Source organism: Molothrus ater, chromosome 2, assembly GCF_012460135.2.
Source record: "Molothrus ater isolate BHLD 08-10-18 breed brown headed cowbird chromosome 2, BPBGC_Mater_1.1, whole genome shotgun sequence".
Lineage (NCBI taxonomy): Eukaryota > Metazoa > Chordata > Aves > Passeriformes > Icteridae > Molothrus > Molothrus ater.
The window spans coordinates 56699808-56724976 of record NC_050479.2 but is presented as its reverse complement, the minus strand read 5'-3'; the positions used below and the strand labels follow the sequence as shown (position 1 = coordinate 56724976).

General features: G+C 37.1%; 1 protein-coding gene across 1 annotated transcript in view; it reads right to left on the bottom strand.

The window, feature by feature from the left end:
• Positions 1-25169, bottom strand: part of DIAPH3 (diaphanous related formin 3) — a 213683-nt gene that overhangs the window by 66074 nt on the left and 122440 nt on the right. Inside the window, exons 24-25 of the mRNA XM_036393070.2 lie at positions 19926-20090; positions 15825-15960 (exon numbers count right to left, since the gene is read on the bottom strand). Coding sequence (XP_036248963.1) covers positions 15825-15960; positions 19926-20090 — 301 coding nt within the window. The remainder of the gene's footprint in view (positions 1-15824; positions 15961-19925; positions 20091-25169) is intronic.

Genomic DNA, 25169 nt, shown 5'->3' with positions numbered 1-25169 from the left:
TAAATACTAACATGAGTAAATACTGAGTAAGAAACTCTGAAAGGTCTCAGAGTTCCTTCTGCTTCTGCCACTGTAATTTAACATAAGAGGAAGAGCTTATACTCCTCACAGTTATGGAAAAGAGTTATTTCCCACTGGCTTCCTAATAAAAGTGATTCTTAAGAATGAATTCAAATAACAGAAAGTGACCTCAGGAATCCTCTTGGTGAAGAGGGCCCAATTTGAGGATAAGTGGAGGCAATCAGGGAACAAGAGGAAAAAGTTACCAGCACCAGGGAGGATGCAACTTGAGTGAAGCACCTGTAATTCCAAAAGGGGAAACTACCTGGAGAAAATAGCTTCCACAAAATGCTTGTTGACTATTAGGAATTCTTCATATATATCATTGTTAGATCTTCTATCCCCTTTACAACTAAATTTAGTAATTTAGTTGAATGGAACATACTCCTAAATTCCCGAAAGCTAATAATATACATAATATTGTCCAAAAATCTGTATTTTTTCAGGATATTATTCCAGCAGACATTCTGAAAAAACCAATTGCCAACATATGTTAGAAACTAATGATGTCATTTCAATGACTTTTGCAGTCCTTCACTCCCCTCAGAGGAAAGGAGTACTCTCGAGGAGTATTGAATCTCTTACTCTAGTGAGAACAAATTAATAAAATGGAGGCCTTACGAACTTGAGCTAAGCAGGTAAAGTAGGGTCTTTGAGGGTACCTACTAATATAAACAGCTTTGGGGATTTTTAATTTATTTTAAAGGCAAGCATTTTATCTGTTGGAATCTGAACTTTAATTACCTAATTACATTTACTACTTTCATTTTTTAAACTATCAGTACTGGCATCCATGGTGTCCTTTTTTATTGCAGAACACTACAGAACTAATGAAAATATTCATATTGCCCAACTTAGCAGACAATAATAAAGCAGTAAATATTTGAAGAACCAAAGCCTAAAATGCTCTTAGTAAGTTTGTGAGACAGTGAGACAGGAATGTGTTTTGTTGGGTTTTTTTTCCAAAACAAGAAAAACAATATAAAACCTCTGCAAAAATAAATGCTGCAAAATTGAATGCAAATAAGGTCATAACAGTTTAAATGAACTAAAACTTATTTAAAACTAGATCATTATGATAAAAATGAAACTGAATAACACAACTGAGAACAAACCAATATGCTATATTGGAAATCAGATATTCCATTTTGGCATTACTTCACTGCTTTTATGCAAGAAAAGAGCAATCATGGTAAATAACCGCTGATAAAAGTGGCTTGTTACTTAAATAGTATTCAAAGTGAGACACAATGAAGATGCCACAATGATGGAGTTCTCAATTATATTACAATAAATTTAGCTGCTATTATCTCAGCTATAGAATTCTTTATATTCTGATAAGATCAAAATAATTGATTGGTGTGTTTCTAATAAGAATCTGAACAGCATGAGAAAGTATGTATCTGAAAGTTAATAGTATGCAGACAAGTGGCATTTACATAAAGATCCCCTTTCACTGGCTATTTACCTTTGGAAGGGTAGTGTGTGATAGTTTGATTTGGTTTCAGAAAAGCAAGTAAAGCATCTCATGATGAATATAATTTTGTAGTCCAGAGAATATTTAGTGGACAGATTTTATTAACATAAGTTTCAAAATGCTAATGTTTACTGAATTCCACTTACTTTTCAAGTTAGGATGGAGCTGAAAGGAAAATATGAAGCCGTTACTTTTACTATGTAAACTGAAGACTCACAGCCTTCTTATCAGTGAACTATTTGGGCTGTGATCACTAGGACATGAAGGTGTTGCTAAGATGTAAAGTAGAGATAGAGACTTTTAGCAAACTACACTTTAGAGGTGTGTAAATCTGAAACCTGTTGCAGGTCCAAATCTAAAAAACAATTTCCAAGAGGGCAAATGAAAACTATTCCATGTAATAACAGAAATCTATGGTCTTATTAGCAGAAGTTAAAATATATATTGTAAAGACTACCTAAAATGTTCAGGTTTTTCTAAAACATGCTGTACTGCATATTCATAAACTACACACTTCACAAACTATAAAATATTAATACATTTATATCTGAGATATAAAAAAAAATTTTAAACTTCACAAAGACTTATCACAAAGTGCACATATTTATCTAATTTGAGAAAATGACCATATCAACACGATATGGTGCAACAGTATGGCAAAAGAAGCCTGATATAGAAGCATGGATGACAGAGCATACCTGGGATCTAGATGACTCAGTTGTCACCTGCATATAAAAGGCACAACAACTAAGAAAGATTGTTATAGTTTGTGAGAAGGCCAATATATTACAGGACTACCTTGGAACTCATATTTGTCATAAATGTCTATTACTACTAACAAAATTATTGTTTTCATCCTGAAGAAATTAGTTTAAACTAAAACTGAGGAGTTACCTTTAATCCAGATTGGGGTTTGTTTTGGATTAATATGACCTTTGTAGTCTTCATTTTTTTTGTTGTAGTTCATTCAAAACTGGTATAAACACAGTCCTAACATGCCATATGCAAATTAATGACTCAAGTGACATACTGGGTATATTTTAATAAAATTTATATTGTGTTACATATTACTTTATGATGTAAGTGTCCCTGCGCATGGCAGAGGGGTTGGAGGTTTATTGTCCGTTCCAACTCCCTAGAATTCTACTATTCTATGATTCTATATTAAGTTTTTGTCAATGCAAAAAAGTCAGCAAATAACCCCAAGTAACTAAAATCTTTTGCAGTATTATATAGATTACTTTTATGAAAAATTAGCTTCCTCCACCTCATGCAGCCAAAGGTAGTATGATAGGCAACAAACCCCTGCTCTTCAAATAGCTTCCAAAAGCAGATGAAAGATGAAGAAACTGAAACAAAAGGACTTCAAGAATAAAGCAGAATATGGGGAAGGTTAGATATCTGTGTTGTAAATGAGACCAGTGGTTAACAATGCAAGCTTAGGATGATGATGCAAATCCTGTTTAAGCACTGGATGGCACCTCAGGTCTTGAAAGGTATGAAGTATAGGCTGAAAGAGAAGCTCCAGAATCATAAAGTAGTCAGTAATGGCTAATTAACAGTCACTGAATAAAAGCACAACCTCAAGTACTGAAAGATTGCTTTTACCTCAAGAAAAGGAGCAGCAGCTAAGCAAGAAAAAAAATCAAAGGCATTGCTGTGGCCTGGGGAGCTAATCAACAAGAGGATTTGAACTATCTAGAAACTAAACCATTTTATAAAAGAATAAGATCCAAAACTGTGCCTAGGGAAGGAAAGTCAGATGGCAGAGTAGGAAAAAAATCTATTTCAATTCTAGCTTCCCTTGCAGAAAACCTCTGAAATTTCAGTATGTCATCTTGTCAACTAAAAACATCACTGGTAGGCATGATCATCAACACTACAGTATCAACTTCATGGGATTTTATCCTGACATTAAATTTCGGACGCAGATGTTAAGATAGACTATAAAGAGGTAGTGATTGATAGGTACCAAGAACCAATTGTAGTGACAAGGGTAAGAAAATAGCACTACCAGTGCTGCTAATGACTGTCACCTCAGTAAAGTGGGATTGGATTTGTTATTGTTTTTTATTGTTTTGGTTTTTATTGCTGTCACTGTTTCTTAGAGAGTTTAAAAGAATTTTAAGAGAAACAATTGTAGTATATAGTAGAGATAATTCATGCTATATAGGTGTATAAAATATTGTAAAATATAAAATATGTCTGTAATCACCCTGGCTGGGAGCAGAGTCTCATTTTTATTCAATTAGTTCCCAGAGAACGTTTAGATAATATCAAGTCTGTTAACATATAAAAGATGGCCCTTCCTGGGCCATGATTGATAGTTTCTGTGGAATGTCTGTATCACTCACAGGACCTGCACCTGGGAAGATTACATCTACCGTACTCAAGAACCAGGCTGTCACTCTGCTACATACAGACTCTGCCAAGGTGCTCAGACATCCATCTGGACCCCTAGACCTACCTTTGTCTATTCCTGCACATGTATGGATCCAGTTCTACATGTGAAGAGACACAAAGAAATGTTCTCTCATCCCTGCCTCAGGCAGAATAAACTGTATATAAGCTGGCTGCTTGAAGCAGTCGGGGTGAACCACTGGGGAAACGCTGGCACTTTGTCAGTCAGATCTCGGTTCACCCAGCGTCTGCACCCAGGCCTGACGCTGTCTTGGCTATAGTGGTCTTTTGAAATTCTATTTTTTTTGTTATCGATCTAATAAATCTTTGTTAAATTTTTTTATAAATTTAGCTACTGATTTGATAATTTATAACAATTTGGTGACTGGCCTGACATGATCTGAAACTGGGGTTCGGGAGCCCCTTTTCCACTCGGGGGGTGCCCCGCTGATTTCAGCGGCCCAAGCGGAATCAGATCCCGAAAATCAATCAGATCCACAAAAGAGCCGCAACCGGAGTTGCGGACCATAATCGGATCCGTGTGCTGCAACCGAAACCACAGCCAAGGGAGACAGAGGGCCCAATTCTCGGAAAAGCTCAAGAGAGACTTCCGAGACCCAAGGTTTTTTTCACCCATAAAATTCAACGTGCACGAAGAGACCCACAAAAGAAAAGAACCGTAAGTATTGTGTGGTTGGGTGGAACGTGATTGGACGCATGTGTGAGATGTGACTTTGTCATGGAGTGAGAGCAGACCCCAAGACTGCAGTTCCACTTTCCCGTGAGGGACGTGGTCAGTCGAGGGGGAAGTGCAAGGTTTTTGTTCGAAACTCACAAGACCCGGGACTCGGAGGGGAGTCTAGGGGGAAAAGCGGTCATGGTCGGGATCAGGAGGGGAGAGACGAGCCTGGAAACTTCCAGGAATTCGTCCACCTTCTGAGACCGGAGGAAACAAGTAAGAAAACAGCCCGAAAGTTGGCAGAGCGGTTCACTGCTTGACTTGGTCAAGCTGGCGGCTCTTCACGAGCCGGAAAACTCGACATCAGAGAGAGAGACGAGATTCACGACAGACATCGTGGCGAAACGAGAAAAGGTAAAAAAAACTGCAACATTCCTTGAGAAAATGGGTTTGAGAAAGAGCAGACACCAGAAGAAAGCTCAGGAAAAACCCTCCCAAGTCCCTGGACGAATCTTACCAGAGATCCCCAGAGATAGTTCCCTGGGGTGGATGCTGGAACACTGGGATGAAAACCTGCGGAGGGTGGAGAAGTCCTAGGAGAAAAAGATCCATTTTTGTATGGAAAAATGGAGAGGGAGGGAAATTAGAAAATACGTAGTCTGGCCAATATTCGACACATTTGAACTTGTGAGTCTTTGTTTGACCACGTGGCCAGTTGCAGCCCGCAGGATTCCTGAGGAAATCGAATACACCGACATGTGGAGGCATGCTTGCTCGGGTCTGTACCCAGTACGAGCTCTCTGACGTGCAGCAAAAGCAGGGAGGGAATGGGAACCGCTGGAAAATCTTCCACCCCCTTACCATGTGACCCCGCAGCAGCCATATCCAGCGCAGGCACAAGCGGCACAAGGAATGGCTCTCAAGGCAGGGGCTTCACAGGCACAGGCAACCGCACCGCTGCCGCCACCGGAGCAGGCGGCAGCATCCGCTTTCCCACATGGCCATGCAGCAGCGGCACAGCCGCGTCCACAGGCATCTCCGAAAATCGAGAAGAGAAAGGTAAACATCTCTAAGGACGTCTCTCCCCCAACACGTCGAACGAGGCGGGGGACAGTGGAGGACAGTGGGGACGAGGAGGAAAAACCCGGCATCTATCCTTTACGGGAGCTGCCGACAGCTCCAGGGGTGATTAGATACTTGCACACCACGATTGACACCAGTGATGTGAAGGTGTACAAAAAGGAAATGGGAAAATTAATAGACGATCCTTTGGGGATGGCGGAGAGGTTGGATGAGTTTTTGAGAACCAGCATATACACCTATGAGGATCTCCAAGCGATATTAAAGTCATTGTTTAACAATGAAAAAAAGACACGATCCAGTTAGCCGCGATCAAGGATTGGGAAAAGTGGAACCCGAATGGGGGAGCCGGGGAGGAGCATTTGCCAAATCAGAAGCTGTCTTAGGAAGCCCAGACAGAAGAAGGGAGGCAAAAGATGATAAATTTAAAGAATATAGTTATTTCAAATATCAGAGAGGCAGAACATGAGCAAAAGAGCAGAACATGAGCAAGGTGCTCTGGGAATGTCAGGAGAGAGATGAGACCCTCACGGAGTGGTTAGAAAGACTCTGAAAGGGTCTGAGGATGTACTCAAGAACAGACCCTGACTCCCTGGTGGAGATAGTATTGCTAAAAACACAATTCATGGCAAAATCTAGGAGGATATCCAGAAAAACTAGAAAAAATAAACAAGTAGCAGGAGCTGGGATTGCAAGAACTGTTGCAAGAAGCCCAGAAAGTATACATGCGCCTAGACGAGGAAAAGCAAAAGATTCAAGCCAAGTTCTCGTGGCAACAGTAAGAGAAGCTCAAAAGCAAGAACAAGAGAAAGACACAGCGAAAAAGGTGCCAGCAAAGAAACTGAGCCTGGCTCAGGGGAGGGGCTCGTGAGAACAGAAGCAGGATTTTGAGTGTTTCTACTGCAAACAGAAGGGGCACATCCAATGGAATTGTCCCAACAGAGCCAAAGACCAGACAATTTTCCAAGAAGATTAAAGATGTCAAGAGCTTTTCAGCTTGAAGTCCGGAACGTCTAGGGAGCCCTTGATAAAACTAAGAGTGGGACCCTATAAAGAAGAGATGTGGTTTATGGTAAACTCGGGGGCGGAATAAACAACAGTGCTACAGTTACCAAAAGAGTGCGCTCTGAGTGATGACTCCATGATAGTAACTAACGCAAAAGAGGATCCCTTTGAAGTTCCAATCATAAAAAAATGTAGAAATAAATACAAAAACCAGAAAACACAGTAGTAATATATTACTAGCAAAAGGAGCAGACTTCAACTTGCTGGGGCGAGACATGATAGTCGCTCTGGGAGTAGGGGTTGGTGGTAGAAAAAGCACGACTCAAAGTGAGGCTTTATAGCCTCACTGCTTCAGACGAAGAAAAGATAGACCCGAGGGTGTGGTATGTTCTAGAGAAAGCTGAGAAGCTGGACATAGAACCAATGCGAGTTGAAACTGAAAGACCTACGGGTCAAACAATATCCCCTCTCCATGGAAGGGAGGAGGGGTTTGAAACCAGTAATTGATGAATTAATAAAGAAAAGCACACTAGAGCCTTGTATGTCAAGGCACAACACCCCAATTCTGGCGGTGAGGAAAACCGATGGCAGCTTTAGGCTAGTGCAAGATTTACGAACTGTGAATCAGAAGACTAAGACCCTGTTCCCCACCATTTCAAACCCTTACACGTTGTTGAATAATCTCTCTCCTGAAGACACTTAGTTCAGTGTAATTGACTTAAAAGACGCTTTCTGGACCTGCCCTCTTGCTGAGGACAGTCGTGATTATTTTGCATTTCAGAGACTAACAGAAAGCAGCAACTCAGGTAGACTTCGTTGCCTCAGGGCTTTGTAGACTCCCCAAACTTATTTAGATAGGCACTTGAACAAGTTTTAAGTCATTTTGTACCAACCAGAGGGACAAAGCTTCTACAGTATGTAGATGATTTGTTAATCGTAGGTCAGGGGGAAGGGAAAGTAAAGGCAAGCACAATTGAGCTTTTGAACTTTTTAGAAGAAAAAGAGTTGAAAGTTTCAAAGTCAAAGTTACCTTTCACAGAGCCAGAGGTCAAGTACTTGAGACATTGGCTAACCAAGGCAAAAAGAAACTGGACCCAGAAAGGGTGGCAGGGATTATTGCCTTGCCACCCCCACAGACAAAAAGAGAGGTCCAGCAGCTTTTGGAGTTGTTAAGATATTGCCAGCAGTAAATTCAAAATTACAGTAAAAAGGTAAAATTTCTCTATGAGAAACTCACCACAAAGCAAATCAAATAAACCCAAAAGAATCATAAAAAATTCAAAAAAATCAAAAAAGCTCTCACAGCAGCACCAGTGCTGAGCCTCCCTGATGTGAGTAAACCCTTTCAGTTGTTTGTAGATGCTAACAATAACACGGCACACAGGGTGTCAACGCAAAATTGGGCAGGGGTCAAGAAACCTGTGGGTTACTTGTCCCAGCTTTTAGACCCGGTCAGGAGAAGTTGGCCCATGTGCTTGCAAGTGATTGTAGCTGTACCTTTGCTAGTAAAATAAGGGAAAAAGGTGACCTTCAAGGCACCTCTAGTAGTGTTTGCACCACTCAACGTGCAGGGCATACTACAGCAAAAAGCAGACAAATAGCTCGCTGATGCAAAGTTGCTAAAATATGAAGCCATTTTGATTCACTCGCAAGACTTGGAGTTGCGGACAATGACTGCGCAGAATCCGGCGTGGTTCCTGTTTGGGGAAGCTGCAGAAAAGTTAGTTCATGACTGCGTAGAAGTAGTCAAAATGAAGACCAAGATCAGAAAAAATTTAAAAAAAAAATTAAACAAGAAAAAAAAAGAGTTTGTAAACAGTTCAAACAAAATAATAATAAAAAAAGAAAATCGAAATACGCAGTTGTAAATGAAAAAACGAAAAAAGTAATAAAAACAAGTCCCCTGAATGTGAGCTGGTCTGCACAAGCATGCGAACTTTACGCCGTTTTGAAAGCATTAAAAAGACTAAAAAAAAAAAAAAAAATCATTTTCACAGATTCAAAGTATACTTTTAGAGTAGTTCATATACTTGAAAAAATTAAAAAAAAACAAAAAAACTGATCAACACAAGAAGAAAAAAACTAATATACAGAAAATTATTCCGGCAAATCTTAGAAGCTCTAAGGGAGCCGGAAGAAATTGCAGTAGTTCATGTGAAAAGTCATCAGACAGAGATTCAGTTCCGGACCAGAGAGAACAATTTAGCAGACTAGGAGGCCAAAACTGCGGCGTTGATGGTGGTAAGTACCCCAGAAATCGAAGGGGAAGAGACCCCTGACAATCCCCCTCAGCTCTCCCAAAAGGAGATCGAATGCTATGAAAAGATCGAAGCGAACTTGAAAAAAAAGTAAGTAAAAGTTACCTGATGAGAGGGAATTAATTTCCAGAAGTTTTACCAGAAAGATTTTGCAGAGATTGCACCAGAAAACGCACTGGGGGGCACAAGCCCTGGCAGAGCGATTTCTAAAATTTTTTGGGTGCAAGAGAATTTATAAATTAGCGAGACAAGAAATACAAAAATGTTTGACTTGTCAAAAAGTAAACAAATCAAAAGCCAGAAAGGCTGCCCTGAAGAGTCACCCCATTGCGTACCGACCATTTGAAAAAATTCAAGTTAATTTCACAAAATTGCCAAAAGTGAAAAAGTTCAAATTTGTATTAATAATTATAAATAAATTAACCCATTAAGTAAAAGCCTTCCCCAGCTCACGGACAACGGCCCAGACTGTGGCCAGAAAATTGTTAAAAAAAATTATACCCTGATATGGAGTAGTGAGTTGCATTAATTCAGATCAAAGAACAGATTTCATATCAAAAGTTATTAAGCAGATGGCTGATGCACTGGGCATCCGATGGGAGTACCACACTCTGTAGCACTCCCAGAGTTCAGGACAAGTAGAAAAAATAAATCAAACTTTAAAGACACAGTTATCTAAATTAATTTTAAAAACAAAAATGTCCTAGCTGAAGTGTCTGCCGTTTGCACTGCTTAATATCCAAACCATGCCTCACTCAGAGACGGGGCTTTCACCGTTCGAAATGTTATATGGAATGCCATATAAACATGAAATGCCAGTAGGACACCCCACGTTTAAAAATAGTCAGATTCAACCATACCTGGTTGCAATCAACAAAAATTTGCAAGAACTCCGAAAGCAGGGAATAGTGACACAGAGCGCTCCTCTAAAGCTCGCCATTCACAAAATCCAACCAAGAGACAAAGTGTTTGTCAAAGTGTAAAAAGAGGTGCCGCTTTCTCCTCACTGGGAAGGTCCTTTTCGTGTACTCCTGACAACAGACACGGCCATTCAGAGAGCAGAGAAAGGCTAGATGCACGTGTCTAGAGTGAAAAAAGTCAAACAGCAAAAAGAAGAACCCAAGTAGAAGATTACTTCCCCCGGCGACTTGAAGATCAAACTCCAGCGTCCTCGTAACTGACCAACAGCGAGCAGATAAGTTGTATACTGTCAGATGTGTATGCTATCCGTTTGTAGACTTTAAGTGTGAATATTGTAAAAAAAAAAATTTTTGTCATTCATTGTAAAAAAAGACAGAAGCCGAAAAGGCTGTGTACTCAGTGTTTAGAAGAAAAACTTAAACTGACTGACCGTATCCTGACCTTAGCCAACAATTTGGGGATCATTGAATTAGACTCTGAAGAGTAGTTTCGCATTTTTCAAAACGGGGTGCGTAAGAAATTTAGATCTCGAGCAAAAATCTTAGATGTAAAGTGCCAAAAATCCATCAAAGTCCTGTGCAGTTCTGATACAATTAGAGTGTCGCGGTGGGGCGCCTTTTAAAAAAAGTATGCAGCTAAGTCCGAAAGCATCTTCCCCAAAGGATTCTCCTGCTGCCGCGAAAATAGTCTTCCTCGCTGCTAGTAGCACCCCAGGGGCGGAAGCAAAGGCAGAGGAGCATGCCTAGTAAGAATCCTGATTAGAGTGAGCCTAGTTATGTGCGAGACACAGAGTCTGCGCGCTGAAGTCCCGAAGAAAAGCAGAAGTTACAGCTCCACAAAAAAGTGCAAAAAGTGCACTCAAGTAGTCCCAGTCGCAAAAGACACTCCACATACCAAACCCCAAATAAATGTCTCAAGAAAACTAGCAGATACTGTTAAAGAAATGGCATTCAAGTTAAATTAGATAAATTAAAAATCAAAACTTAGTGTATCAATCCCAAAGCAGAGCTAGAGCACGAGCAGTCAAGTGATCACGAGCATCAAATGAGGAAACGAAGTATAAAACCAATGTCAATCCCCATTTGTAATCAATGTAACCGAACCATGTGGGTCGGGGAGAAAGCAAAATCTATCTTTATCGCATACCACCAAGTGAATCCGTTGTGCTGTGACAACGTAAAGCTAAAAATATGCATAATAAATAAAAAAATATACTAAATAACAAAAAACACAAAATTTGACAGCAAATTTACCCTGAACAAAGACCCACTCATATTGGACCTGGCACCAGCTAATGATGACAAAGTGTGCCTCCAATATGACAGAGTTGTTTACTTTGCAAAAAATAAAAATAACAAGGATCCTGAGGGAAGAATGAAGGAGATAACTCAGGAACTGAAACGGAGGGAGTCAAAATTAAAAAAAACAAAAAGTCAAACAAAAACAATAAGAACATTAAACAAGCAATATGAAATACTAGAAAAACAATACTCTAACAGAGAATTATCTTCCCCAAATAAGAACTTGTTCATTGATTTAACACAAAAAATCGCAACAAAATTAAGTTTGTCAAATTGCTAAATTTTTAAAAAGCTAAAATCTGCAAAAAAAATGACCTTAGAAAAGAAAAAATTTAACTCCAGAGCAGCTCTTGAAATGAGACAATCCGAGAGTCTCAAATCAGTGCAGAGACCCGAGGGATAGATTTTAGATCAAAAAATAATCAGCACAATCTGTATCAGTTCGAAAAAACCAAAAAAGTACACCGAGATGGTAGGGTACACTCCGTGTGCATCTACCCTGATGGCGAACTCAGACACGAAAAGCAGGGCTCTAACACCTAGCCCCTCCCTTGGGGTACTGAAGCCAGAAGAACGAAACAAATTGTGAATAAGACAAAAAAATAAAATTGTGCTAAGTCAAGAGTCTAACAGCCAACCCTTTCCAATCCTTGGAAAGTATAAAAGAATACTAAAAAACCCAAAGAAAATAAATTTCAAAGAAAAAGCCCCTAATAAAATTTACTAAATATGTAAAAAAAACCCATACAGTAAATTACCCTCCAAATAAAAGAAATCATGCACTTTAAGTATGATCCGACCAGTTTTCTTGACTCTCCCGAAAACAAAAAGTAATCTGTTAAAAACTCCGTTATACGAGACCCTAAAAAAAATAGTCTAAAAAAGAAATACCAATAATAAACAGTAAACAAACCTGAAAAGAAAAAAAATAGCCAGCAGCACAAATAATAATTATTATAAACCAGCCACGTAAGTTCAAAATAAAAACTACGAGTATAAAACTCCGATTTATCTACTGAACAGATTGATTAAGCTGCAAGCAGTTATAAAAATTATTTTAAATCACACCTCTTAAGCCCTAGATTTACTGAGCCAGCAGCACACCCAGGTACGGGCCTTTGCGTACCAGAATCAAATAGCTCTAGACTATTTGCTAGCCAAAAAAAAGAAAGTGTGTAAAAAATTCAATAAGTCAAAATGTTATATCAAAATCAATAATTACAAAAAAACCATAAAAAATTTAACAGCCAAAATCAAAAAAATAACCCATATCCCTATCCAAAAATAAAATTCAATTTCACAATCTTCATGGTGGGACAAATTATTTAATAAAACATAGTAAAACAAAGTAATGTTTCTTGTAATCCTATTCCTCCCTTGTCTGATCCCATGTTTTATCAGACTAATCCATTCTGTAGTCCAAGAAATACAAATTGCTATAGTTCGTGTAAATTCAGAAAGAGCTTCCAAAAACAACACATCTAAGATCATATAGTTAAAAAAATATATACCAGCAAATGCTACAAAAGCATTAACAAAATTCAAAAATCAAATAACTGTAAAAATAAATAATATATCGAAACATCCCACCAAGAAAATACCAAATAGTGTAAAAGAGTACTCTATTTGTAAAAAATCCTTATCAGTAATAAATAAATATAAATAATTAAAAACTTAACAATTATAAACATAAATTAAATTAATAAAATAAATTTTAAAAAAGTTATAATATCTAATAAAAATATAAAATATATCTGTAATCACCCTAACTAAGACCAGAATCTCATTTTTATTCAATTAGTTCCCAGAGAACGTTAAGATAATATCAAGTCTGTTAACATATAAAAGATGGCCCTTCCTGGGCCATGATTGATCGTTTCTGTGGAATGTCTGAATCACTCACAGGACCTGCACCTGGGAAGATTACATCTACCGTACTCAAGAACCAGGCTGTCACTCTGCTACATACAGACTCTGCCAAGGTGCTCAGACATCCATCTGGACCCCTGGACCTACCTTTGTCTATTCCTGCACATGTATGGATCCAGTTCTACATGTGAAGAGACACAAAGAAATGTTCTGGTCATCCCTGCCTCAGGCAGAATAAACTGTATATAAGCTGGCTGCTTGAAGCAGTCGGGGTGAACCGCTGGGGAAACGCTGGCACTTTGTCAGTCAGATCTCGCTGGCACTTTGTCAGTCAGATCTCGGTTCACCCAGCGCCTGCACCCAGGCCTGACGCTGTCTTGGCTGTAGTGGTCTTTTGAAATTCTATTTTTTTTGTTATCGATCTAATAAATCTTTGTTAAATTTTTTTATAAATTTAGCTACCAATTTGATCATTTACAACACAATTAAGAAACCATGAAGTAGCACATAGTAAAGGGATTCACAGCCATTCCTAATCTTCAAATCATTTTCAGTTAAAATGTCATGTTACTCAAAAAAAAAAGAGTTGAGGTGTAGAATACACTATGATCTATCCACTGAGAAAAAAAAATTGAAGAACTATTTAGTATATATACTCCCATCTTTTCTACCAAATAAGCACCTCTTTGAAACCCCAAAAATAACTTCTGGGTTGGTTACATCAATGAGTTTTACTCGAGCAATATTTGAAATAATGTTCCCACAAATCTAACATGTGATCTAGTCACCATATAAAGAAATAACAGGCAGCAAAAATCAGTTACTCCCAAGTCACACTTCAGGCAAGAGTGTTTTGATATTTTAACAGACAGAGGACCTGGTTACGAATTTTTTAGCAGATCAGACATGACTGATTTACAGATTCCTAATGAGAAGACAGCCTTTAAATGAACAAATCATAGCTAGGAAAAAAAAGGGAAAAAGGGAAAAAGAAAAAAATGTGGGTTTTTTTTCATTAGCTAGGTAACTCCAAAAAATCAGAGCTACATTATGTCTCCAATTAAATACTCTAAGTATAATTTCAGTAAGACTGCTAAAATAATAATAATTATCATCATTAAAAACCAAAACAAACAACCCCATTTTTCACACATTTGTTGTTGTCCTCCCTGACAAACAAATCTACCACACGTCCTTTCCTTCCCACTCCCAAAATTCAAGTTTTCTAGTCGACTTGAAAATCTGTTGCAAAAAGGCACAAGAAACCTTATAACTCATCAGTGGCCAATTTATTCAATATCAGGCTCAAGGTATTAATAGCTTGAAGTGACCTTAACACCATCTTCTACTATCTGCTGTTTAGATCAGTCATTTCAAACTGAACCTTCCATGACTCACAGGAGAAGAAACATCTTTCTATACACTTGCATGATATCAAAACCCCAAGCAACTTAAAGCCAAGTAGAGGACAAGTACTTAGTTCCCTGCCACATCAGCGGAAGTGGAAAGGTTCACTATCAGAGGCCTACATACATAGGAGACTTATGTATATCACATAAGACTCCAATGTTGGCACCTGTATTCTGGGAAGACTGAACATGTGAAGAACATTGTGAAGAACAGGACTTGAGAGCAGCTTTAACTTGGACTAAAAGACTATCAATTTTCCATCCAAAATGCTATCAGTCATACATACTGAGAGAAATCTGAGAGAAATGTCTACGAGAAATCTTGTTTGAAACATTTCCAACCACGCATAAATACAGACACTACTTTTACCCCTTCCTAGTCTTTGGCAGCCTCCTCTATCTTCTGTGAGCATTGAAAAGATTGTCACTGGTTGTTTTCTGATTGGGTCTTGAATTGTACTTAGAATTTCTGTGTCCAGAGAGCAGCTGCCTGATTTCCCACAAGAACTCACACCTCAAAACATGGACAGGCTTATAAAAATGATCAAAGACTTTTGGTCTGAAACATCTCTGAAACTAAGCACACCTACTCTGGCTATTAGTGAAAACTGGAAGAGACAGATATTCATTTATGCCAAGGGTGCCAACCAGGCTTTAGGTAGGGAACTGTTTAACAAGATCTGCTCAGGAAAAGAAAAAGAGAAGCTCATGGCAATTACACAGTAAGTCATGTATCATTCTGAAGGACTACAGAAGCTCAGTCTAGGATAAAATACAGGCATATAGAGGATCATCAGACACCTCTTTTAGTAACAGAAAACTCACAGCATCTGCCATCTCTTTTGGTACAAAAGACAATATAGTACCAGTAACTTTTCAAATGCATGGCTGAAGGGGTTTTTGAGGTGTTTCAGTAGGGACCTGTTAAAATAACAATTGACATACTCAAAGAAAAATACCAAGTAATTCAGGAAGAGCTTAGTCTTATAAAAGAACAAAAATGAGTATGTAAGATTAGTTAAAGAAAATGGCTTTTTGATTTGGAAAATGTCTTTTCTCAAGTAACATAAAGGGTTTGAGCATAACTGAACTTACACGTGGTCACACAAGGTTCAATATATTCCAAGGGAAAAACAAAAGCAGCAATTTGAGTTATTTTATAACTCAAAACCCCAGGCAATAAGGAAAGCTCATTAAAAAACCCCAAAATTTAAACACCTCTTTGCTGAAAACTTTGACCAATGAAAAAGCATTCATCTCTTTTGTTTTGTTTTTTTTTTTCTCATAGCACATTCAGATAATGAAAAAATAGAAGACTTATTTCCAGTAAAATGCTGGGTCAAATGTGTTTTCTACATCACTTACCTGTTTTCATTTCTAACAAGCGTTTTTTCTTTTGTTGTCTCTCTAGTTTTTCTTTTTCTGCCTTCTCCTTAGCTATTTTAGCACGTCTCTGTTTTTCTTCTGCTTCCCTTCTCCTCATATTTTCTTTTACTGCTTGCTATAAAAAAAGGTAATAGAGTTCCATTAAAATGGAAGTCTTAGCAAAAACAAAGCTGAACCTTAAAAACAAAGAAAAAAGCTTTCAAACTGTAACCCCTAACTAACATTAATTTATCAAATCAAGTAAGCATTTCACATTCCATATTTAGAACATCTTATTCAGAAGAGTAAGCAAATTCAGAATAAATACATTAAAAGCATACTAATTGCTCCCAAATGAGGATTATAAATTCAGCAAGAAATGCATCTTAAGAATACACATGTAGGAAGAATTCAAAATGTCTAAACCACCTTGTTCTGCAAAAATGTATGCTACGATTTGTAGTTCTAAAACAATTTCAACACTTTCTTCTTTCTCATGCTGCCACTACACCAAGCAAAACAAGGCTGCCTGTGTAATAGGTTGCATTTTTCTTATTCTTATAAACATTTGCATTAATTCACTAGGTTTAAAAATTCTGGTTAATATCTGCACAATACTGTTTATTTAGAATTACAAATATGTACTCTAAAACTTCCAGTGAAGCTAAAACAGAACCATGAGTTTCAGAGTTTTGAAATAAAAATATTTTGCATATTCAGACACTAAGCAAAAGAACTCTGTTACATTCAATACATTTTTAACAAAAGTATTTTGGGATTACCTTTTCATTATTTTAATGTCAGCTATGTAGACTGGTAAACTCTCAGTGCTCTAAGAATCTACATTTGCATAAGTGCACCTATTCTTCATTGTAGACAGTTGTTTTATTCAGAACAGCTACATAGAACCCTGAATCTGATAATATATTAAAGTGTCTCCTCTTACAAAATGGCTAACATCTTTACAAGGTCTGAGGCAAAAGCTGCAATTTTGCAGCTCATTTGTTTTTAGCAGGAAAACATCCAGACTGCACTCAGGAAAGAAAAAAAAACGGGCTGCCAAGTATTACATAGTACAGACAAATGTGGATTACAGCAATACTTGCACAGGCACACAGGCACTGTTTGCAGCATCACTGCCATAGAGAGTGACCAAAAGAAGGGGGGGAAAAAACTATCACATAAAGCTTGTGAAGAAATATTGTGTTGGATAACTAAAGAAGAATACGCTTTCCATCATGAAAAACGAAAATAGAATGGATTTTTTATACAAAGCAAAACTGTACTTTCACAGTGACTCCTCCAAAGTCATCTCAGTCAAATTTCTTGATTCAGGGAGAAGAGGGTAGATGCTTCCTAAAAAATACTACAATTTTTAATTAAAATAATTTTGACAAATTATTTGCTGATTTTCAGACTGGGCATTCTGTAGAATAAACTACTGGATAAATTACTGGATAAAACCCAAATGGGACCTGGTACTTGACAATACTGGCAGAAATTACACACTTTCCTTATAGAGAGACGAAGAAAATTTCTACTTTGCACCTACTTTTTCCCCAAAAATAATATCAGTAGGACTCAGCCTCAGACTGCAGTCATTCAAATGCAGATGTCTATTCTTCTTAACCACACTGAACAAGTGGGCCTGACATAACAGTTTATACCTTCATATGCAGTGCAAATTGGATGCTTTGGAGTATCACACCTTGCCCTCAGCCTTTCTCTAACAGGAAACCGATTTTCCACAAATTCTTTGTCAAAGCTTGAAATTTCAGGCTGATGATATCTTGAGTACTATTTAAGTTGCTTCTCCAGGATACCAGGTACTTCTGTTGTTACATCTCCTTTGAGACATCAGGTAGACAGCTTTCCAAATTCCACTAAATTATTAAGTATGCATCTCCTTTGACTAAAACACAAGATTAGACACTCAAACTCTCCTACAAATATGCCCTAAGGCCAAATTCTATCCAACATGTGTTTTCAACACGAAATGTAAGTGGAATGCCAAGACCTTGATTTTCCAAACTAGAGGCATTCTTGGGTTCTCTCTTGCAACTTCCAGGGTAATTTATAATTTTTATTTAAGTATTTGCTTCATATAAAGGAAAAACAGAGTCTAGGGTACACTTTTACTGTGCCCTATACTTTGTTGCTCTTCTTCTGATTCTTGAAGTTATGTCTCTGCTGAAGAGTAACCTAGTGCCAATAGGAGCAAGGGGTTTCTGTACCCTATGATTAGCCTGATTAGCTTAGTCTTGGACAGAAGAGCTGTTACCTCAAGGTGTGTTTGCTCCCTCTCCTACAACTGGAGGAAAATTCTAACCATTAGACAATATCTTCATCGTGAAAGCTATCCTTCCCAGGAAAGGAATGAGCTTGTTAGCAGCATCCATGATGCTGTGAAAGTACACAGGGAGGTTAACAGGGATACCTGATACCTAAGATGTTCCACTGAGTGTACCAGTAATTTAGCTGTGGAAGCTAAAGCTCTGAAGGCAAGATGCTTCACACCTTTTTTTTGGATCTGGCCAAGTGACTGTACTCTAGATTTGGTGCTCACAGAGTGCAAATAATAGTTGTCACAGCTACCAAATAACACTGAAATACAAAGTGCAAATCAAAGTTAGCTATGAAACACAAGTCTAGGGCTCCAGATTTAAACACAGAGATTTTAAAATCTTTTAAATAAATTTTCATTAATTAAGAATAAAAAAAAAATCGTAAGTAGGAAAATACTTCATGTAAATCATCAACTTTGCATGACAACAAGTTGACTGAACTGCACTCTCCCATACCTACTGGTGACAAGTCATCTTTTAGTCTGGACTTCAAAATCACGTAATAATTTTTTAGCACCAAATTTACAAGTCTTCTGAACTAAATTTTCTAAGATAACCATCACCTTCAGTTTCTGTCAGTAATAAACCCCAATACTAAACAATCGTGAAAATCAGCTCATTTGTCTCATGCTAGGCATCTCAAAAATCTTTTCTGAAAAGTCTCAAAACTGAGCAGCTACTCAAGATTTTGATTAGTGTCATTGAATGATAGGAGGTTTCATGCCTTATCTACACATCTTTTTCATATAGCCTTCTAACTACTCTGCAAGACAGAATTATTAATTTTCCTCAAGGTTTCTTCTATCACGGTCATCAATAATACCTAACTGTTTTGAAGCGTTAATTAATCTATCTCCATGAAACTGCTGTGAAGTAGAGGCTAGCATCAGTGCTAATTTTAAAGACACAAAGAAGAAATATGAGAAAATTAATACAAAGCACAACCACTTTCTTAGAGCCTCCAACTCAACATGAACCTAACCTTTTAAAATTCTACAACATTTGCATCGGAGATATGGTTTAAACATCAGAAATTAAAATAATATTTTGTAATATTTATTAATTCTGAAATCAGACTACTGAGCTTTGTATTAGGCACTGATCAAGTTAGGAAAACACAATCAATGCCCCTGTTCCCAAAAATCTGGCATATGTAACTTGTCAAGCACAATTATTGCAATTGAATAGTATCTTGGTTTTTAGTTGTGAGTCTCTGAAGCAGCAGAGGCTTAGTAATCATTACATGTTCCAAATGGTTGCTAAATATTGGTTCCAGTTTAAGCGCTTTCCTCAAAACTGATGGATACGAATTATATGAATTTCAAACTGTTTCTCAATACCTGTGAAAGAAGTAATTTTTTCCACCTATATCTTCAGACTGTGTGAAATCATTAAAAAACCACACCCACCAAGTAAAACCAAACAAGACTGGGAAACATGCAAGCAACCTAAATACATGTGTTGTAATGATAAGTTGTAATGACTAGGCTGCAATGAGGAGTAGGTGGCAGAATGACTAAGTGAATCTTTCAATCTTTCTTTTGATCTATAGGCATTAGCTGGATCATTCCTCCAGATTTTGTCACGAAATTCATGCACATACAATATTCCTGCAGGAGCGTAGTCAGTAAATTAAGCCATGTAATAAGAAGCCAGATGTGACACAAATCAGCTTATTATCCAAATTCATACATATAGATAAGGCTACAAAATATAACTTCTAAGAAACATTAGATATAAAATAAATATATTGTACCATGAACATCATCCTGAAGTTGTTTAAGTCCGTTAAAAACTCCTCCACTGAAACTTTCTTCAGGTCAATGGCAAAATACCCCATCACATTCTGATAGAGTTTTTCCATATTCTCGTGCATCCGTGAAAGTTTCTGAAAATCTTCTTTGGCATGAACTAGGAAGCTGTACATTGCTGTTAAGGCTTCAAGAATACTCAGTGAATCCAAACAAAAACACTGCTTTCATTTAACATTGACTTGTATGTCATACCAATTTCTTATTTCCTCAAATAAGGACCAAAAGAATTCCTTTCATGTTGTATATGCTTCCTGGTATTTACTGTGTATACTAAGCCTATGAATAAATTCAGGGACTTTCATCAAAATACCTCAACCACTTTAAATTTAAAGATCATTCAATTACTACATAATTTCTTATGAAATGAAATGAAAGGTATGTAACTAATCTAACTTCAAGCACCCATGTAGTTTATTTAGTATCATTGTCTTCTTATTGAAACTAAATGCTTAGGTATATAAATTACAATATCCTAGGAATTTAGGTACAGATACCAATAATTAACCTGAATACTTTATCAATAAATACTACAGTCCCTAATAAAATTAGAGTAAAAACAGAAATATTGATAAACAGTATCAAAAGTAAAACTCATGAAAGATAAAAAACTTCATTGTAACAGCAATGCATTTATTTCTGTTCCTGAAAGCCACATTAGGTATTTATGATTTTTCTAAGGCTATTCACAATGTCAACACAACTTAATTAAATTAGAGGTGAAAACAATAAAACTACTTCTATAAAAGATAAGCAATTTATAAACAGCATCAAAATATTGCATATAAAATAAAAACCTCTATGTTTATTCAGAACTTCCAATAACGTAGTTTGCCAAAGAAGCTCAAAGACAAAATATTCTACATGGCCATTTCTCTATGTTGGGCAACTTCAGGAAGTGTGTACTTTAATGGAAGGGTAGATAAACAAATATTTATGTTCCCTTATTTTTCTGCTGCAGTGAATACTACAAAAGACAAGAAATAGCCATTTTATTTTTACTCTAAATTGCCCACCTCTACTGCAAAAGAGAATTTACTGTGTTTGCACACTTTCTATTACAGAATAAATACACTATGGTCACTTTATAAAGCGCAGAATTTTTATTCAAGTGCATGAAAATCTAGACCAACAGAATAGCACAGAACCTGGCATTTTTTCTTAATGAATCTCGTACCACTGGCCTCAGTCCATCATCCCAGGCTGCACAGATGCCTCTGCAGAGCCTTTCTACCTCCAGCAGATCAACAGTCCCACCCAATTTGGTGTTGTTAGCAAACTTGCTTGAGGGTGAAATCAATCCTGTAGTGCAGATCATCAATAAAGATGTTGAACAGGACTGGCCCCAATACCAAGCCCTGGGGAACTCCACTAGTGACCAGTACATATTAATGTTTTACAGCTGGATGACTGTTTTCATTCTTCAGGTTTTTTGCAATGCACTCCTTTTTTAGCTTAGTTTTGTTTAGAAGCTGAATTCCATTTCAGCTGCACTGTTAAGTGTCCTGGTTGCTTAAGGTTGCTTTAAAAATAACAAGTAAGAAGTTCCTGGGGGTTTTTTTGTGATTTAGAATCCAGGCCAGAAATTCACACAATAGTGATCTCAGATATGTGCAGGAAGGGAGCGATAATGCACTTTCACAATATTCTAATTAGTCACTAATGGCTACTAGCTGATTATATAAGTGCAGAACAACCTCCCCTACGACAGTCTTGTGAAAAAGGACTAACTAAAGTCAAGATTCAACAATTTTAAAAGATACATCTTCCATCACCCATCAACCACCTAATTTCAGACTTTCTCAATGTGGCTCTTTTGCCAGTACAAACTTCTTTTCATGCTTTTAGTAACTTCACAAGATGCAGCTCATAAGCAGCTCCACACTGCCTGTGCTGAGTGGCTGGCAACAGATCAAAGAGAACTGATGCTGCCAACCCTCTTTTCTTCTACACCAATTTGAATCTCCTTTACTCAGCTCCCAAGATGAGCATAGCGCACAGGAAACTGATCTTTACACTTGAGATTCTTAAAAAATTATTCAGACTCTTAAAAAGCTATTGGTAGGAAAGCAGAGAAAGATGATGAGAGGTTTGTCTATAAATGCTGCCCAAGGACTATATAGAAAAGGATCATGTGAAACAAGACATGACAAAACAAGCTAAGACCGTCAAAAGAAATGTCACCAGTTCACAAAAACACAAACAACCAAAACAACAAAGAAGAGTGAAACTAGAAAAAATAATTCCTACATCTGGTTAAATTTTGATCCTAAAATTTAGGATAATTATTATTTGTGATTCTTTGACTATTAGCAGATCTTATGAAAAATTATAGTTTTTTGCAATTGTGAGGCTGTTTATTTTCATAGAGTGAAGGGTAAAGGAAAAATAGATAAATTAGTTTTGCTGTCCTCTACATAAATGCCAGATATTAAACACTCCAGTATTTTTCATTTTCTAGGAAGCAAAACAAAAAAAGGGTTGAAATTATCAGTCAAATGTAGACTTCATCTTGTAAATTCCAAAAAATATCCTGAAAAGAAAACCTGGGGAGTGGAGGAAGTGAGAGAAAATTTCTGTGATATTCTTCAAGACACCGCTAAAATTACAGCTAGGTTAATAGAGTCCATACAAGATGGTTAATTTTATACTGTTGTAAACTGACTCCCCTTGAATATCTGATGCATAATTTTAAAGACAAAATAACAGTATTCTGGCAGGATGTTTTGCTATCTAATATTTCAATGCCAGACATGACGAATACTGAGATTTTTATTTTCCATCTGGTGCATTATGGGATACCTCTAAGCTCTTGGCATTCTACTGAGACTGTGCTTCAATTTAGGTACTTTTAATAACTCCTCTTCCTTTTCTCCTTAAATATGGCTTTTGTTAGCCAGCTCTAGCTAAAATGGAAACAACAGGGAATACTACTGAGTACAGCAATCCCAACTGTAATTATTATGAATAGGTTGATACATACACATTATCAACTACACAATTCATTGGTTTTGGATGAATGAAGACAGAAGTACAGCTGAGCTGCAACACAGGTGGGAAGAAAACAATATCAAGTAGTTTGGTATTTGTTAACTTTTTCTGAAATGGCTTTACTTCATGGACTGCCTTTTTGGAATCACTGGACTACAGATCGTTCTGCTAATTAATGTAACAGGACAGCATTGCACGGCTGAGACAAGATCTGTGGCAAAATTTCTAACTGCTCTATGTTTGGTCTTGCATATTATGGCAGCTCTTTTCACATTGAATTGCTTGTCTGAAGTTTATATGGATTTTAATACATTGTGTATATAAGATACTAACATAGTGTAGCATATCAAGCTAAGTAAAAACAGCTGTTACCCTAGAAAAGATGATGAATAACTTTAATCTCTACCAAACACTTTCATAAAAGATGCCAGTATTCACCACTTGTATTTTAGAAGAATCTTCAAAAGGGAACTGAGACTGCCACTATACTGGATGACAACAGCCTCCACAAAACATGGCAAACCTTTTGAAGACTGGTGCAAAACGCTTTGTGGTCACTTCAAACCATTTCAACAAATGATTTTCTACTAAGAGCAAGCAGTGTGAATGCTGTAGTACTGTTAAGGATTTCTCACATTTTGGGAAAATAATTGCAATTGTCTGAAAAATACATGTCAGAGAGAATTCTTTTTATATGCATATACCAAGGTTCAACAGAAAATCTCTGCATCTGAAAATAATAGTTCAAGAAACATAGAAATGTCTAAATTTTTAAATCAGTACCTTCTGAAGAGTACTTGTCAAATAATACCTTCTCTTTGACTCACTCCTACTTATCTCTAGGTTATAATACTAAAACAAATTGGCAGGTATTTGTATCACACAAAGTTGCTGCATCCACTGTGTATGTATCATATATTACAAGTAAAACCAGTGCTAGCTATAATATATGCCTCAAGTCCAGACCAGATATTAAAAGAAGTATAGACCTAAATTAAATTTACACTGGTTGCCAATGCCCTATCTCATTACCTGTCCACACAGTTAACATTTTGACCTTCTACCAAAGAGCAACACACAACCCTTTTTTACCTGAAGAGTTTAGGTTCTGTAATCCACAAAATCCTTAGGATGCAAGGACATCTTACAGATTCATTTATGTTGCACAGGGGGACCTTCAAACTATGAGGTCAATTAAATAACCAACAGTTTGGAGGCAGCAAGTCCCTTCCCTGCAGCTGAAATGGGTTTCTTTTACCTCATTTGGTAGTGAAGGCTCTGACTCATTTAAGTACTGTTTCTTCCTCCCCTTTCTGCAATGTCAACAAATCAAATTAAATGGCAAAGGAACAGCTAATTGATCAAAATAAAGGATTTTTTTCCTAGCTGAAAAGCAGCAATCAGCTGATTGTCTCTCAAGTATTAGTTCCATAAGTTTCTGTAAAAGAACACCATCAACACCACTTTTATCAGCAAGCTCAAACTTTCTCAGCTGCTGCTTGGAAAATCAGAAGATGGAAGCTCTACTGATAAACAGCATGTTGACTAAATCACTTAATTAAACTTTTAATATGCAATTTAAATACTCTCCTAAACCCACTAAATTTTTATTTTGAATGTACAAATGTATTTTGTTCACTGTGCTTTTTATGGAACAGTTTCACTCAATGGATTTAATACGTTAGATCGATATCAATTCAATATTCTTTGACTTTCCTAATTAAAGGAAACAGAAGAATTGAGATAATAACTATTTCTTTTCAGCTAGCATACACACGATGGCTCACAAATTAACGCAATCTAATATATAGGAGAAATATTCATAATTACAGACTTTGTCAATAAAAGAGTGAACCAACTGTGCATGTCTCTGACTTCCTAAAGAAACAAGAATGCTAATCAGTTCATTAGGGGGCTTTGGGTTGTGATATTTAGCGACAGGATGTAATGGCCTGCTTGTCCACGAAGCTTAATTGTACTCAGGATGAAAAATTATTTTCTACAAAGCACTATCCTTCTTTTTTAAGACTTCCTGCTGGTTTCTTTTTATGAGCTGCATGCTTTTCAAGACATCATCACCATTCAGATTTCCTTGTCATAGGAATAAAAGTAAAAACAGGTCCAGGTTTCATCATGCTGTGCAGGATTATCTAACCTTTACATCAAACCTTTTCTGCTTTGTAATTTATTGAAGTTCC